This window comes from Phocoena sinus, chromosome 9, assembly GCF_008692025.1.
Source record: "Phocoena sinus isolate mPhoSin1 chromosome 9, mPhoSin1.pri, whole genome shotgun sequence".
NCBI classification, from domain to species: Eukaryota; Metazoa; Chordata; class Mammalia; order Artiodactyla; family Phocoenidae; genus Phocoena; species Phocoena sinus.
The window spans coordinates 86,958,214-86,970,613 of NC_045771.1; the positions used below are offsets into that span (position 1 = coordinate 86,958,214).

The 12,400-nt window shown below is 42.7% G+C and overlaps 1 protein-coding gene across 6 annotated transcripts in view; it reads right to left on the reverse strand.

The window, feature by feature from the left end:
- NAPEPLD (N-acyl phosphatidylethanolamine phospholipase D) overlaps positions 1-12,400 on the reverse strand; it is a 49,727-nt gene that overhangs the window by 4,928 nt on the left and 32,399 nt on the right. For all 6 annotated transcript variants that reach the window (XM_032643000.1, XM_032643003.1, XM_032643001.1 and 3 more), the window contains 2 exons: positions 7,395-8,041; positions 3,886-4,000 (listed from right to left, as the gene is read on the reverse strand). In XM_032643000.1, coding sequence (XP_032498891.1) covers positions 3,886-4,000; positions 7,395-8,041 — 762 coding nt within the window. The remainder of the gene's footprint in view (positions 1-3,885; positions 4,001-7,394; positions 8,042-12,400) is intronic.

Below are 12,400 nucleotides of genomic sequence, written 5' to 3' on the forward strand. Positions count from 1 at the left end.
AGCTGACTGCGTGTGGGGAAAAGCTGGGGGGAGGATATGAGAGAAAGAGGGAAAAGCTGGGGTGAGGATATGAGAGAAAGAGAGTAAAGGGTTTGGCCTGAGGAACTGGAAGGAGGGTGTTGCCATTTACTGAGATCAAGAGAAATGATTTTGAGAGATCAGGAAGTTTGGTTTTAGACTGAAGTTTTGGGTACCTGATGGGCATCCAAGTGGAGAAGTCAGGTAGGCAACTGGATACATAAACATGGATTGTAGGGGGAAACGTGGGCTAGAGAGGTACAGTGGGTAGATGGTGTTTAAAGCCGTAAGACTAATGAGATGCCCAAGGGAGTAACCAGCTAGAGAAGAAATGGGGCCCCTGGATTGAGTCCTAAGGCACTGCCTGCTGACGAGGAACTAGCAGCAGAGAGTAGGAAGGGCCAGCCAGTGATGTACTAGGAAAACCAGGCAAGTCTCCTGTGGCTTCAGATGTACACATTGCTAACAGTTACTGGCCACACGTGGGTCTTTTCTCCCCACTTGCTCACTTCTAGGTTTATGGCTACGTTTATAGAGGGTCAGGGATGCCTTCCCACTGAATATGGAGTAACTGAGGTTAACTGTGCATTAGTTACCCCGTATTCCTAGAGAGAGCCACTTATTAATGGGTTAGTTGACAACAGGAATCCACTTTTAGTCTTTTTTATGCATATAGGAGATTGCTAATATATCCCCCATGAGATTTGACTGTAAATAATAGCCTAAGTCAAGAAGCTTCCCTTGCAAAATTGTTTTTAAGAGATTTCAAAATGATGAAATTCTTTCCCAATGAAAAATAATTTTCTGTTAAATTTTTTCTTCCCTGTGCGCTCTCTACAAGTCTTGGCCAACAATACACTTACACAATTGCCCTACACTAATAATGTCTTTCCTAGACTGTAACTTTAGTTATAAGCTATAGTTTAGTATGGATTTTGATGTTGCAGTATCTTTCTGAGTTTCTTCGTAGGTCAATTCTTGGCTGCTTCAACCATCTAGAAGGGAGCTCTAGAAGTAGGCAAGAAAGCTGAGTGACTGATAGCTATCTCTTAGTACAAGCACATTAATCCTGCAGGGAAGGTAAAAATGCCCAATAGCCATGGGACCAAACAATATGTATACAGCAAGGTAGTAGGTTACACATATATAACATGGAATATTACTCAGCCATAAAAAGGAACAAAACTGAGTCATTTGTAGTGATGTGGATGGCCCTGGAGTCTGTCATACAGAGTAAAGTAAGTCACAAAAAAAAACAAATACCATGTATTAATGCATATATATGTAAACTAGAAAAATGGTACTGATGAACCTAGTGGTGGGGCAGGACTAAAGACGCAGACGTAGAGAACGGACTTGTGGACACAGTGGGGGAAGGGAAGGGTGGGACGAATTGAGAGAGAAGCATTGACATACATACACTACACCATGTGTAAAATAGACAGCTAGTGGGAAGCAGCCGCATAGCACAGGGAGATCAGCTCGGTGCTTTGTGACCACCTAGGGGGGTGGGATGGCGAGGGGATATAGGTATGCATATACCTGTGCAGCAGAAACTAACACAACACTGTAAAGCAATTATACTCCAATAAAGATGTGGGAAAAGAAAAAGAGTAAGTGGTGAAAGCAGAAGCTCCCAGCAGGGTGGACCCATTAAGGGCCAGGCAACCAGCCCCAGACAGCTCATACATTCCGTTTCAAAGGGGTCACTGTTTTATGATCTACTCCAACAGAAGAGACTCAAAATAAAGACCCTGGTCATTTAAGAAGTTAACATATGTTATGTAGTGCCTACAGTTTGTTTCTACCAAAACTAGTCGGTTAAGTTGAAGTGCTTAAATACATCATTTAGGAAATTCACTCATCATTCCTTAGATGAATCAGATGTTGCCGTATGTACAATTTTAAAGTGTCGCCAAGTCAATACATCCTTACTGCTTATATTATAGTAAGCAGTTATTACAACTATTTACATGCAAATCATTTAAAACTGTTTGCAAAGCATAGGCTAAACATCCTCCCCCAAAATTCCATGTACTTTATAATTTATTTAGCAAACTCGCAGTTCTCAATTTATGCAACTAATGTCAAAAAGACTAAATGAGGGCTCCCCTGGTGGCGCAGTGGTTGAGAGTCCACCTGCTGATGCAGGGGACGCGGGTTCGTGCCCCAGTCCGGGAAGATCCCACATGCCGTGGAGCGGCTGGGCCCGTGAGCCATGGCTGCTGGGCCTGTGCGTCCGGAGCCTGTGCTCCGCAACGGGAGAGGCCACAGCAGTGAGAGGCCCACATACCAAAAAAAAAAAAAAAAAAAAAAAAAAAGACTAAATGAGAGTGTGTTTTATATTTCATTAAGAAATAAAGATGAAGTTTAGATTTAAAACTAATTCTTAAGGCTGCATAACACAATAACTCTTGAAGACTGAGGTTTTCTCTCATCTTCCCATCTCTGTAAAGAACATAGCCACCTTCCCAATTACTCAAGTTAAAAATTTAGGAGTCATCTTTGATTCTTCTCCTTGCAAGGTTTAATAAAATACTATTACTTCATCTAAGTTGCTGAAATATGTTATATATAGAACATATACATATATCTAAATTTACCTATATACATATGGAACACACATACACACACACGGAATAAGACACTGCTTCTAAATAATAGTGGTAAACCAATGGAAACCAGTATCAAATTCCCCCTTCTCCAAATACACAGACACAGAAACACACACACGTCATATTCTCCTTCACCCTTCCCATGCCCGTGGACATTCATTTATTGATTCCATTCTGTCCCCCAACAGTGTGGCTCAGGGCCACAGCATTGTGGAATGGGAATTCTGACGGGGGGGGGGGGGGAGTCGGCAGGGGGCAGGCAGTGTATTAATTCTGGAATAAGATGCAACTAGGGAGAGGGCAGGCCAGAAATAGGACAGAGAGGGAGTGCTTAAATCAGCATGAAAGCACAGGGCTCCTGCAGAGAGGCCGTGGAATGTGGAAGATGCCACACAGAGCAAAACAGAAGCCAAGTTCAGTCATCTGCTTCTAAATTTTGCTTAGGGCAGGCCCTGGATAGAGGAAAGGAGAGAATGCTTTTTGCTAAGCTTCTGTTTGATCCCACAACCCTGGCTAGTAGCAGAGCTCCAGGGTTCAGCTACCTTAAGGAAAAATAAGCTCTTCTGTACTAGTCTAGGAATAAAACCACCTTTTATCCCAATGCCTGGCACACAGCAGACACCAAGTCAGTGTTTACTGGATGAATAACGTACTTCTGAAAACTTCCAAGCTGTCCAGCCTCACTTCCCCCATTGCCCTATCATCCATACTCTGGCTGAACCGATTTCTCACTATTCCCCATGCTTGCTGCCTCCAATCCCACACTTTCCTCCTCTTGAAATGCCTTCCTCCTTGCCTTTTCACAGCCAAGTTCAAATGTCAACTCTTCTACAAAGCTCTCCCTGATCCCTGCAATTCGTAACAGTCCCTGACTCTGAGACCACTTTATCTGTCCCACTTTACAACACTGAGTAATTATGTGCATGTCTCGTATCTTCTGCCAGAACAAAAGCCTCCTGTGAGAGGGATGACATGATGGTTCATTTACTAAGGCTGCGCACATTTTTGGTTATATAAACACATGCTTCATTAACTATAGAAATAAGCCAAAAGAACAACATGCACTGAGGATTTTTTCCCCACTGTACATAAATATCGTTTTACTAATTAATATGATTTACCACCCTAAGTCACTTGATGACCACGCAGGTTCTGATTCTAGTTTGGTTTCCGAACACACTGCAGGGTACAGTGATCAGTCCTATCATCGGTCAGACACGTCACGAGTTACTGTTACCACAATCACACTCACCTCATTCGCTAAGGCGAAAGTTCCCCAGTGAATTGCCACAGATCTCTTTGTCTGCACATCAATGTGAATCTTTACAGCCTCTTCTGGGTCTACATGCTGGTACTTCATAAACCACCTGATAAAACACAGTAATTTATTAAATCTGGGCTTTTAAGTATACAATAAATTCTAATTACTGCTTCATGTAATCAACCTTTAACATTCTGCACAGGAGTAAATCACAGTAGGCAAAACCATCTCCCTTCAGTCCACTTTTCTGCTGGAAAAAAATAAAAATCTTTCTTGTACAAACTGCTATAACAGTAGATAAGTCTCAAGCAAAACTTCCCTTTGAATAGTAGGATTTTGTTTCACATGTATTTTTATTTTACTGATGATTTATTCTGAAGATATCTTATTACTTTAAAAAGCAGATATTTTGCAATCCTGGTATGAATGAAAGAAACGGAATAATGGGTAAAGAACTAGAAATCAAAACTCCAGTTGCAAATAACCTTGCTGAAACAATTTTTTTTTAACGTGCTAAAGTGAAAAGGAAACAAAAATTAGTGTATAATTTGTAAGATCAGGAGCAAAAAAAATCCAGTTTCTATTCAAGGATTTTATTTAAATACCATACAACTGATGAATGAGGTGTTTGGTTTGGCAAGAAGAAAGGGTACATCAGGGAGACTAAATAGAGTTTAGCAATGTGAAAGGCTGCCTCATGCCTGGGAAGAGACGGCTCTGGAGGCAGGGGGCCTGGGCGTGAATCCCAGCTCTACCAATTCCTGGGAATGCCTTTGGAGCTGCTTCAGTTTCTCCAGCTGCCATTCCTGGTCCGTGAAATAGAAACTATGCCCACTTCACAAGGTTATTGTGAGGATTAAACAAGACAAAATTTATTCAAAGCATGAAGTACAGCAGCTACTTCATAGAATTCTTCCGAAAGAGTAGGGAGTTGACAAAGCCAACACTTTCAGGAGAATTATTTCTGATACAAAAGTAAAATGTACTACATACAGGCAAATCCTTTGCTTGCCCAGCGCGCAGTTATTTTTATAAATTTATTTATTTATTTTTGGCTGTGTTGGGTCTTTGTTGCTGCCCACCGGCTTTCTCTAGCTGCATCGAGCAGGGGCTGCTCTTCGTTGCAGTGCGCAGGCTTCATTGTGGTGGCTTCTTGTTGCAGAGCGCAGGCTCTAGGCGCGTGGACTTCAGTAGCTGTGGCACGTAGGCTTCAGTAGTTGTGGCTCGCGGGCTCTAGAGCACAGGCTCAGTAGTTGTGGTGCACGGGCTTAGTTGCTACGCGGCATGTGGGATCTTCCTGGACCAGGGCTCAAACCCGTGTCCCCTGCATTGGCAGGCGGATCCTTAACCACTGTGCCACCAGGGAAGCCCCCCCAGCCAGCAGTTTAGAAGAGGTAAAACAACAGTGTCTTCACATTATTTATATCCTGGGTCTGCTACTGGCAATGAACACTGCAGTGAAGATTACGGGATCTGGATTGAGCAGAGGGGCTGCTGCACTTTGTAGAACACGTCATGGAAAAGTTCATCCATCTGCACAGCACAAGGGTTGTTATTTACTGTTAGGAGTTGCCGGGCCTGATGGGAGCCCCAAAACAAAGCCACTGTGTTCTCAACAAGAGATTAGAGAAGCACTTGTACTGCTTTATCTCCTGACACTTAGAATTCAGGGCAAGATGAAAACAGTTTTGGCTGTTTCTCTCTATTGATTTTTTTAAAACTCCTACTTCAAATCAAAGGGATAGACATATTCCTTTTCATGTCTGAAATACATTTAAAATGTGTTTACTCTGGTATACAAATTAAAATAAAAAGTCAAAATCCTAACCGACTTGGATAGAATGCCCGATGACAGGAGATCCCAAAAGTAAGGGTGAAAACATTCTAAGCAGATTATTGAAAATCGTTTTGGGTGTGATCATCTTACATTTATAGACTACTCTGAAGTTTTGTTGATAACAACATTTCTAAAACTTTAGTACTGGGGCTTCCCTGGTGGTCCAGTGGTTAAGACTCCAGGCTTCCAATGCACAGAGCATGGGTTCGATCCCCAGTCAGGGAACTAAGATCCCACGTGCCATGCAGCATGGCCAAAAAAACTAAAAATAAAAATAAAACTTTAGAACTGACTAGAGAACTGGAATACAGAGTAGAGGCTACTACCAATTTAATTCTTTAGAGCAAATACTGTCCTCCCCATCCTTCTCCCATCTTAGTGACAAGACAGCTGCAGTGCAAGAAGCAAGGGGGAATTATGTGAGTGCATTTGTGTACTTTGGCTGTACATATTTTATCATCACCTGTATATGACAAGTCTGTATATTTCTACATATGAAAATTTTATTTTCACAAGTACAAGAAGTATTCTAATATACTAAGAACATATATTGAATAAGGATCAATACCATATAAAATTGATTTGTAAACAGGCTGACTGATGTTTTAAGAGGTTTCATTAGAATTCAGAATTAGAGTTATGTGGAAAAGTGAAATTCAAGCACTACTATTGGCTTATAATCATTTTTTAGTAAGGTAAAAATATCTAGTCCCTTAAATGAAGAAACTAGAAAAAAAGGGAGAAATAACCATTAATATACTTAGCAATGAAACGGTTTTGGTGAACTTAAAAAGTTAATGAAAAGTATAACAATCTGATGGAAACCAATGATCAGATTTGCTCAATTCATCTATGTATCAGTGTTGTTTGTAGGATCACCTAAATAAAATGCCATCCTACGTACCATTCCGTATGAGTCTGTACATGCACTTCAGAAAATAAAACATTTTTTAAATTAGCCCCTACTTTGCTACTTTTAGTGTTTATTTTCTCTTAACTTGTACATATCAACCAGAGTTGACTGAAATCTAACTGAATTCTTGAAAATCACTTTTTCCTTAAATAGGCAGTATTAAGGAAAACACAGGCAGTGGATGGGTCTCCTGGGTCTCAAATGCTCGTGTGACCTTTATCTGCTCTGTGCCCTGAAGACAGGCAATCAGTACAGAGAGGTTGCAGGGCAAGTGTAAGTAGTGCAGCAATGTCTTTAGCAGACTAACCTCAGTGCTGCCTGCAATAAGACCGTCACAAGGGACTGATGCTATAGGCCAAGCCCTTTTTCTCCACTAAACACAGGACAGGGCATGGGTGCATTCCACTCACGGAGAGTATCCTCCACGTGAAAGAAAGACCAAGAGTCAGGTTTGAGTACTGGCCGACAGGTTTAACTTTAGTCGGAATAGTACATGAACTTCGGGCTAGGCAGAGTAATTCTTTAAACCGTCGTCCTTTTTTCTTGGTAGTATAATTTCAGTAACTACAATTATTTAACTGATATCACTGTAATTAAAGCACTTTAAAATTCAAAGAAAAATTTTAACTGACTCTGGCCCACCAACCCCCCACCCAATGTATAACAAAGTCCACCATTAAAACCACAGATTACTCAGAGTCCAGTTAATTTATCATGTAGCAGGAATGCTTGCTTTAGACACCTACATACCTTGGTTCATACGCTCCAATGGGAATAGCTGCGAGGTCAAAAGGTCCAAATCTTTTTCCTATCTCTTCAAAAGCAGAGCAATAACCAGTGTCTCCTGCGAAAAAAAAGCGGTTCCAAGGCCCCAAGACAGACCAGCTGCCCCAGAGAACCCTGTTGTCATCTGTCAGAGTCCTTTTACACCAGTGCTGGGAAGGTGTGAACACAAACGTCACCTTATCGTGTCCGGGGACACAGTTCTCCTCCCACCAGTCCAGCTCGATCACATTCTCACAGCCACATTTCTGCATCCAGTCCAGGAGCCCCAAAGGCACAAACCACCTCAGCTCGTTACCAAATCGCTCGTTCAGAGCAGTGACAGAACTGTAGTCCAGGTGGTCGTAGTGGTTGTGGCTGATGAGGACCGCGTCTATCTGGGGCAGTTCACCGACGGTGCAAGGGGGACGCCGGAACCGCTTGGGACCCACGCGCTGCGACGGGGAGGCCCGGGCGCTAAAGACAGGATCCGTGAGCAAGATGAGCTCATCCATTTCCACCATCACTGTCGCGTGTCCCAGCCACGTGACTCTTAAGCCAGCTTCCTTCACTCCAGCTTCTTCAGGTTCATCGATAAAATACGGCTTAAGCACTGGGAGTTCTTTATCAAGCTCCTACATATATGAAGAAAGAAGGAAAAGCAGCTATTAAAAAAAAAGTTATTATGTGTCATCATAAATACATTTTTGACCTTATTGAAGTCATTCAATAAATTTGTTATTTTTGCTTTTTTCTTGAAAGTGCATACTTCTTTCTGAATCTGACTCAATAATCACTATATAGTGATGTAAGATGTTACTCCCAAATGCAACCAACAAAGGGAAAATTAAACTTAAAACTTGGAGTACTGCTGACTTTATGAAATATTTTTAAAGGCTCTCTTCTGTAAGCGCCAGAAGTAGACCAACCGAGATGCAGTCCCTTTGCTACTGCTGTTTACTCAGCTGGTGCATTCGCTACTGAAAACTGCCTCAGGAGGTCAGCCCCTAGAAATAGTAAAGAAAACTTTTGACCACATATGTGTAGATCGTGGATCTCACGTGAACCTGACTTCCTGAGTACACAGAATTCAGAGCAGAGTGCTGTGATGGCTGCTGGGAAAGTCAGGGGCATAGATGGTTCTCCTCACCGCTTACCTCTGAGGTTTTCTACCACTGATCAAACCAACGCAGAACACGGTCCCTGCCCATGAGAAGATGATCGCTTTTGGGGGCAAACAGGTGTGAAACAATAACTACAACATAATGTGTTAAGCATTATTCCTTTCTTTATTATTCTTCATTTTATCCTTGGATTAAGCTGGACCAACAAGAAGCTGTGTTCTAGCATCACAGTCCTGGCTTTTATAAAACTTTCATAAACTGTGCTTTGGTGTTAGGCCATACAGCTGCATGGAGGTCTCTTCCTTGTGAAACTTGCCGAGCATGTACCGTGGGGCTGGCTGTCTTGATGACTGGGTACCAGCGCACACCAACCCCACCTTCCCACACACACCCCAGAAACACTGCTCTCGATTCCCTGTAACAGGAAAAGCTCTTCTGCAGAGCAACTGGCTTTACTCCTTTGACTACCATTGGGAAAACTGACAATCCTGCTTTGACTTTTGCTTTGACAGGAAGTTCAGAGTAAAAGCTGAAGACTCCTCCAGCCCATATGCAGAAGGGAACAGGGCAGGGCACATCGCAGGCAACAATGGAACAGATTTCTATGCTAACCTTTCTTGGCTTTATTTTTCTACCCTAATTGTCGATTTGCTCTTGTATGTTTATCCATCTCGTTTTTTACTGCTACATGTCTTTTTACAAGCTGCTGCAAATCAGTTTTTTAAAAGGCATCGTACTGAATAAATAAAATACAAGGCATGCTGTAGCCCAGTAAGAAGGAATGAAGAGCCCAGCTGCGGAAGGCATTACAGACACAGTAACTTGTGTGCGTTCCTGAAGAATGGTGAGAAGTTCCTGATGCAGAGAAAAGGGGGAAGGGCATTTCAGGTGGAGAAAATGCCCAAGCAAAGGCACAGAGACAAGTAGGAATGTGGCGTTCAGGGGGCAGAAGACAAACTGAAATCTTATAGGATCAGAACCCAGTAAAAAGCCTTGAATCCCACGCTTCACCCAGACAGTGAGGAAGCATCGATAAGAAAAGAAAAAAAAAAGACATGACCCAATTCACGTTTAGAGAAACCACTTTTCAAGTTTAAATGATGACCTGGGGTGTGTCACAAGAGCTGCCAGGAGAGACAAAGAGCTGGACAAAGGAGACAGCAAAGGGCAGATGGGGGAGATGCAGGTGAAGGGAAACTGCCGAGAGGTCACTGAGCTGGTCCAAACAGGAAATGGGCCCAGAAGGTGGAGAATGACAAGATAGCTCTTAGCCAGCCTAAGCCTTAGTTTCCTCATCTGAAAAATGGGTATAATAATTGCACCTACATGTCATTACTGGGGGCTGAATTAGGAGAGGCTGGCACACAGTAAGCCCTCTGTAAGTAATGCAAAAGAAGAAGGAAGCACACCCCAACCCCGACAAGCAATCAGGCACCACCCCTATCGATCCCTTACATATTTACTTGTTGCCTTACTCATAGTTAAGAGTTGTTAAGATCCTAAGTAACATCCAGGCATGTTCAAGTCCTCCTGATGGCTCAGCCATCTTCCTTCAACTTATTCCACACACTAGAGCCACCTCAAACACTTTTCTGATGGCGTAACTCTCTCCCCTGCTGAAAAATCGTCACTGGTTCTGTACTGCTTGACAAAGCACGTCTTACCTCCTTAACCCAGTGGTAAGCCTGGTGGTGGACGGCCGCTCCTCCTTTCCAGCTGTTTCACTCATTTCCTGCACACGGCTCTGTATTCCCCCCAACACTGGGACTGCACCTCGCTCCCAGCCTGAGCTCAGGAGCCCGGCACGACACTGACCCTCTTCCTTCTCTCTCTCACCCCTTCAAGATCTTAATCAAATCGCACGCCCTTCACGGAGCCGCCCCTGAGTCTCCACAGCCGGCACTGCTCACTCTCCCTCTCCACTCCCACGCCACCTGTTTGCACACCATGGATGTTCTGCTCTTTACCCTGGTTAACTGTACACAGGATGCAGCCCGTGTCTTATTCAACTTGGAATCATTCACAGTGCCTGCTTCAATGACTAATACACGCACGATATATACACGCACGATAAAACTTGTTGAATGGACGAGTGAATGAATTTTTCAACTCGGTTCTCAAAGCTGGTAGTTAGGGTTGGTGAACAAATGCCATACGGTGTGCTTATCAAGAATTATGGAAGAAAGGAGAGGGAATGCGTATCAGCTGAGTCCCTAGCATGCGTTAGGCTTCACACGAGGCACGTGACGATGATGACGCAGCACTATCTAATGTATCGAGTACTTTCGTATAACACAAAATACATGCATGGAGTGCTTACCGTGTGCTAGAAACTGGGCTAACTGCTTCATAAAATTTTTTTCATTTAATACCCCAATGCCGGAGGTAGGTGTTATTAACTCTCCCCATTTTACAGACAAAAAAACAGAAGTTACAGCATTCACACGAGGGCACGCCGCCTGCCTCCACACATTCTGCCTCACGCCACCTTACTCCCAAGTATTCTCATTTAATACATATTTTTAAAAAACACAAGTACAGGGCTTCCCTGGTGGCACAGTGGTTGAGAGTCCGCCTGCCGATGCAGGGGGCACGGGTTCGTGCCCCAGTCCGGGAAGATCCCACATGCTGCGGAGCGGCTAAGCCCGTGAGCCATGGCCGCTGAGCCTGTGCATCCGGAGCCTGGCTCCACAGTGGGAGAGGCCACAACCGTGAGAGACCCACGTACCAGAAAAAAAAAAAAAAAAAAAAAAAAAAGGTACAGACATAACCTTGTTATTTATTGCACTTCACAGATACTGCAGTGTTTTTTTGTTTTGTTTTGTTTGTTTTTTTACAAATTGAAGGTTTGTGGCAACCTTGCATTGTCAGATGATGGTTAGCATGTTTTAGCAATAAAGTATTTTTAATTAGGCAAACATAACTTTCATATGCACTGAGAAACCAAAAAATTGGTATGACTGGCTTTCTTGCAGTGGTCTGGAACTGAACCCGCAATATCTCCAGGGTGAGTCCATAACAGCCTGGGATTCAGGTGGGGGAGAATCAGATGTGGATTACTGTGGACACAAGGACACTTTTAGAGATGACAGATATGTTCATTTTCTTGATCATGGTGATCATTTTGCAGGTTTATACAGATATCCAAACTCGCCAGATTTTACTTTTTGAATACGTGGAGCTTCTATTGTGTTAATAAAACTATAAAAAAATTTAAGTAGCATCATGTTTAAACAGTGCATCAAAACATCTGAAACAAAACTCCCTGAAAATTGTTGCATTTTTTTTGCTGTAAGTTTAAAAGTCATTTTAAAGTTTAATATCTGGCATTATCCACTGACAGCTGAGAGGAAACAAAACCTTGAGCATCTCTGGCAGCCTCAACTTGTTCTCCAAACGCAGTACTAACAGGTAAAGTGTGGAAAGAAGCCCATCACAAAGGATCATACACTGTGCGGTCGTATTTATATGAAGTTTCCAGAATAGGCAAATCCATAGACAGAAAATAGGTTAGTGATTTCCAGGGGCTGGAGAACTGGGGGGTGATGACTCAGGACACAGGGTTTCTTTTTGGGATAATAAAAACATATTAGATTGTAGTGACGGTTGCACAACTCTGAATGTACCAAAAAACTGTCACATTGTACACTTTAACCAGGTCAATTGTATAATACGGGAATTATATCTCAACAAAGCTGTTTTTTAAAAAAGGTAAAACGTCTGACAAGAGATCTGAATTAAGCAGTCACACTTTTCTTCAAGGTCCTTTCCTCATGCTATATTGTTTCTAATCCCATCCGTCGCAAAAGAGTAGCTTATTTTAAAGAATTTGATCTCTAACACTACTGGCCCATGAAACTCAAAGAAATA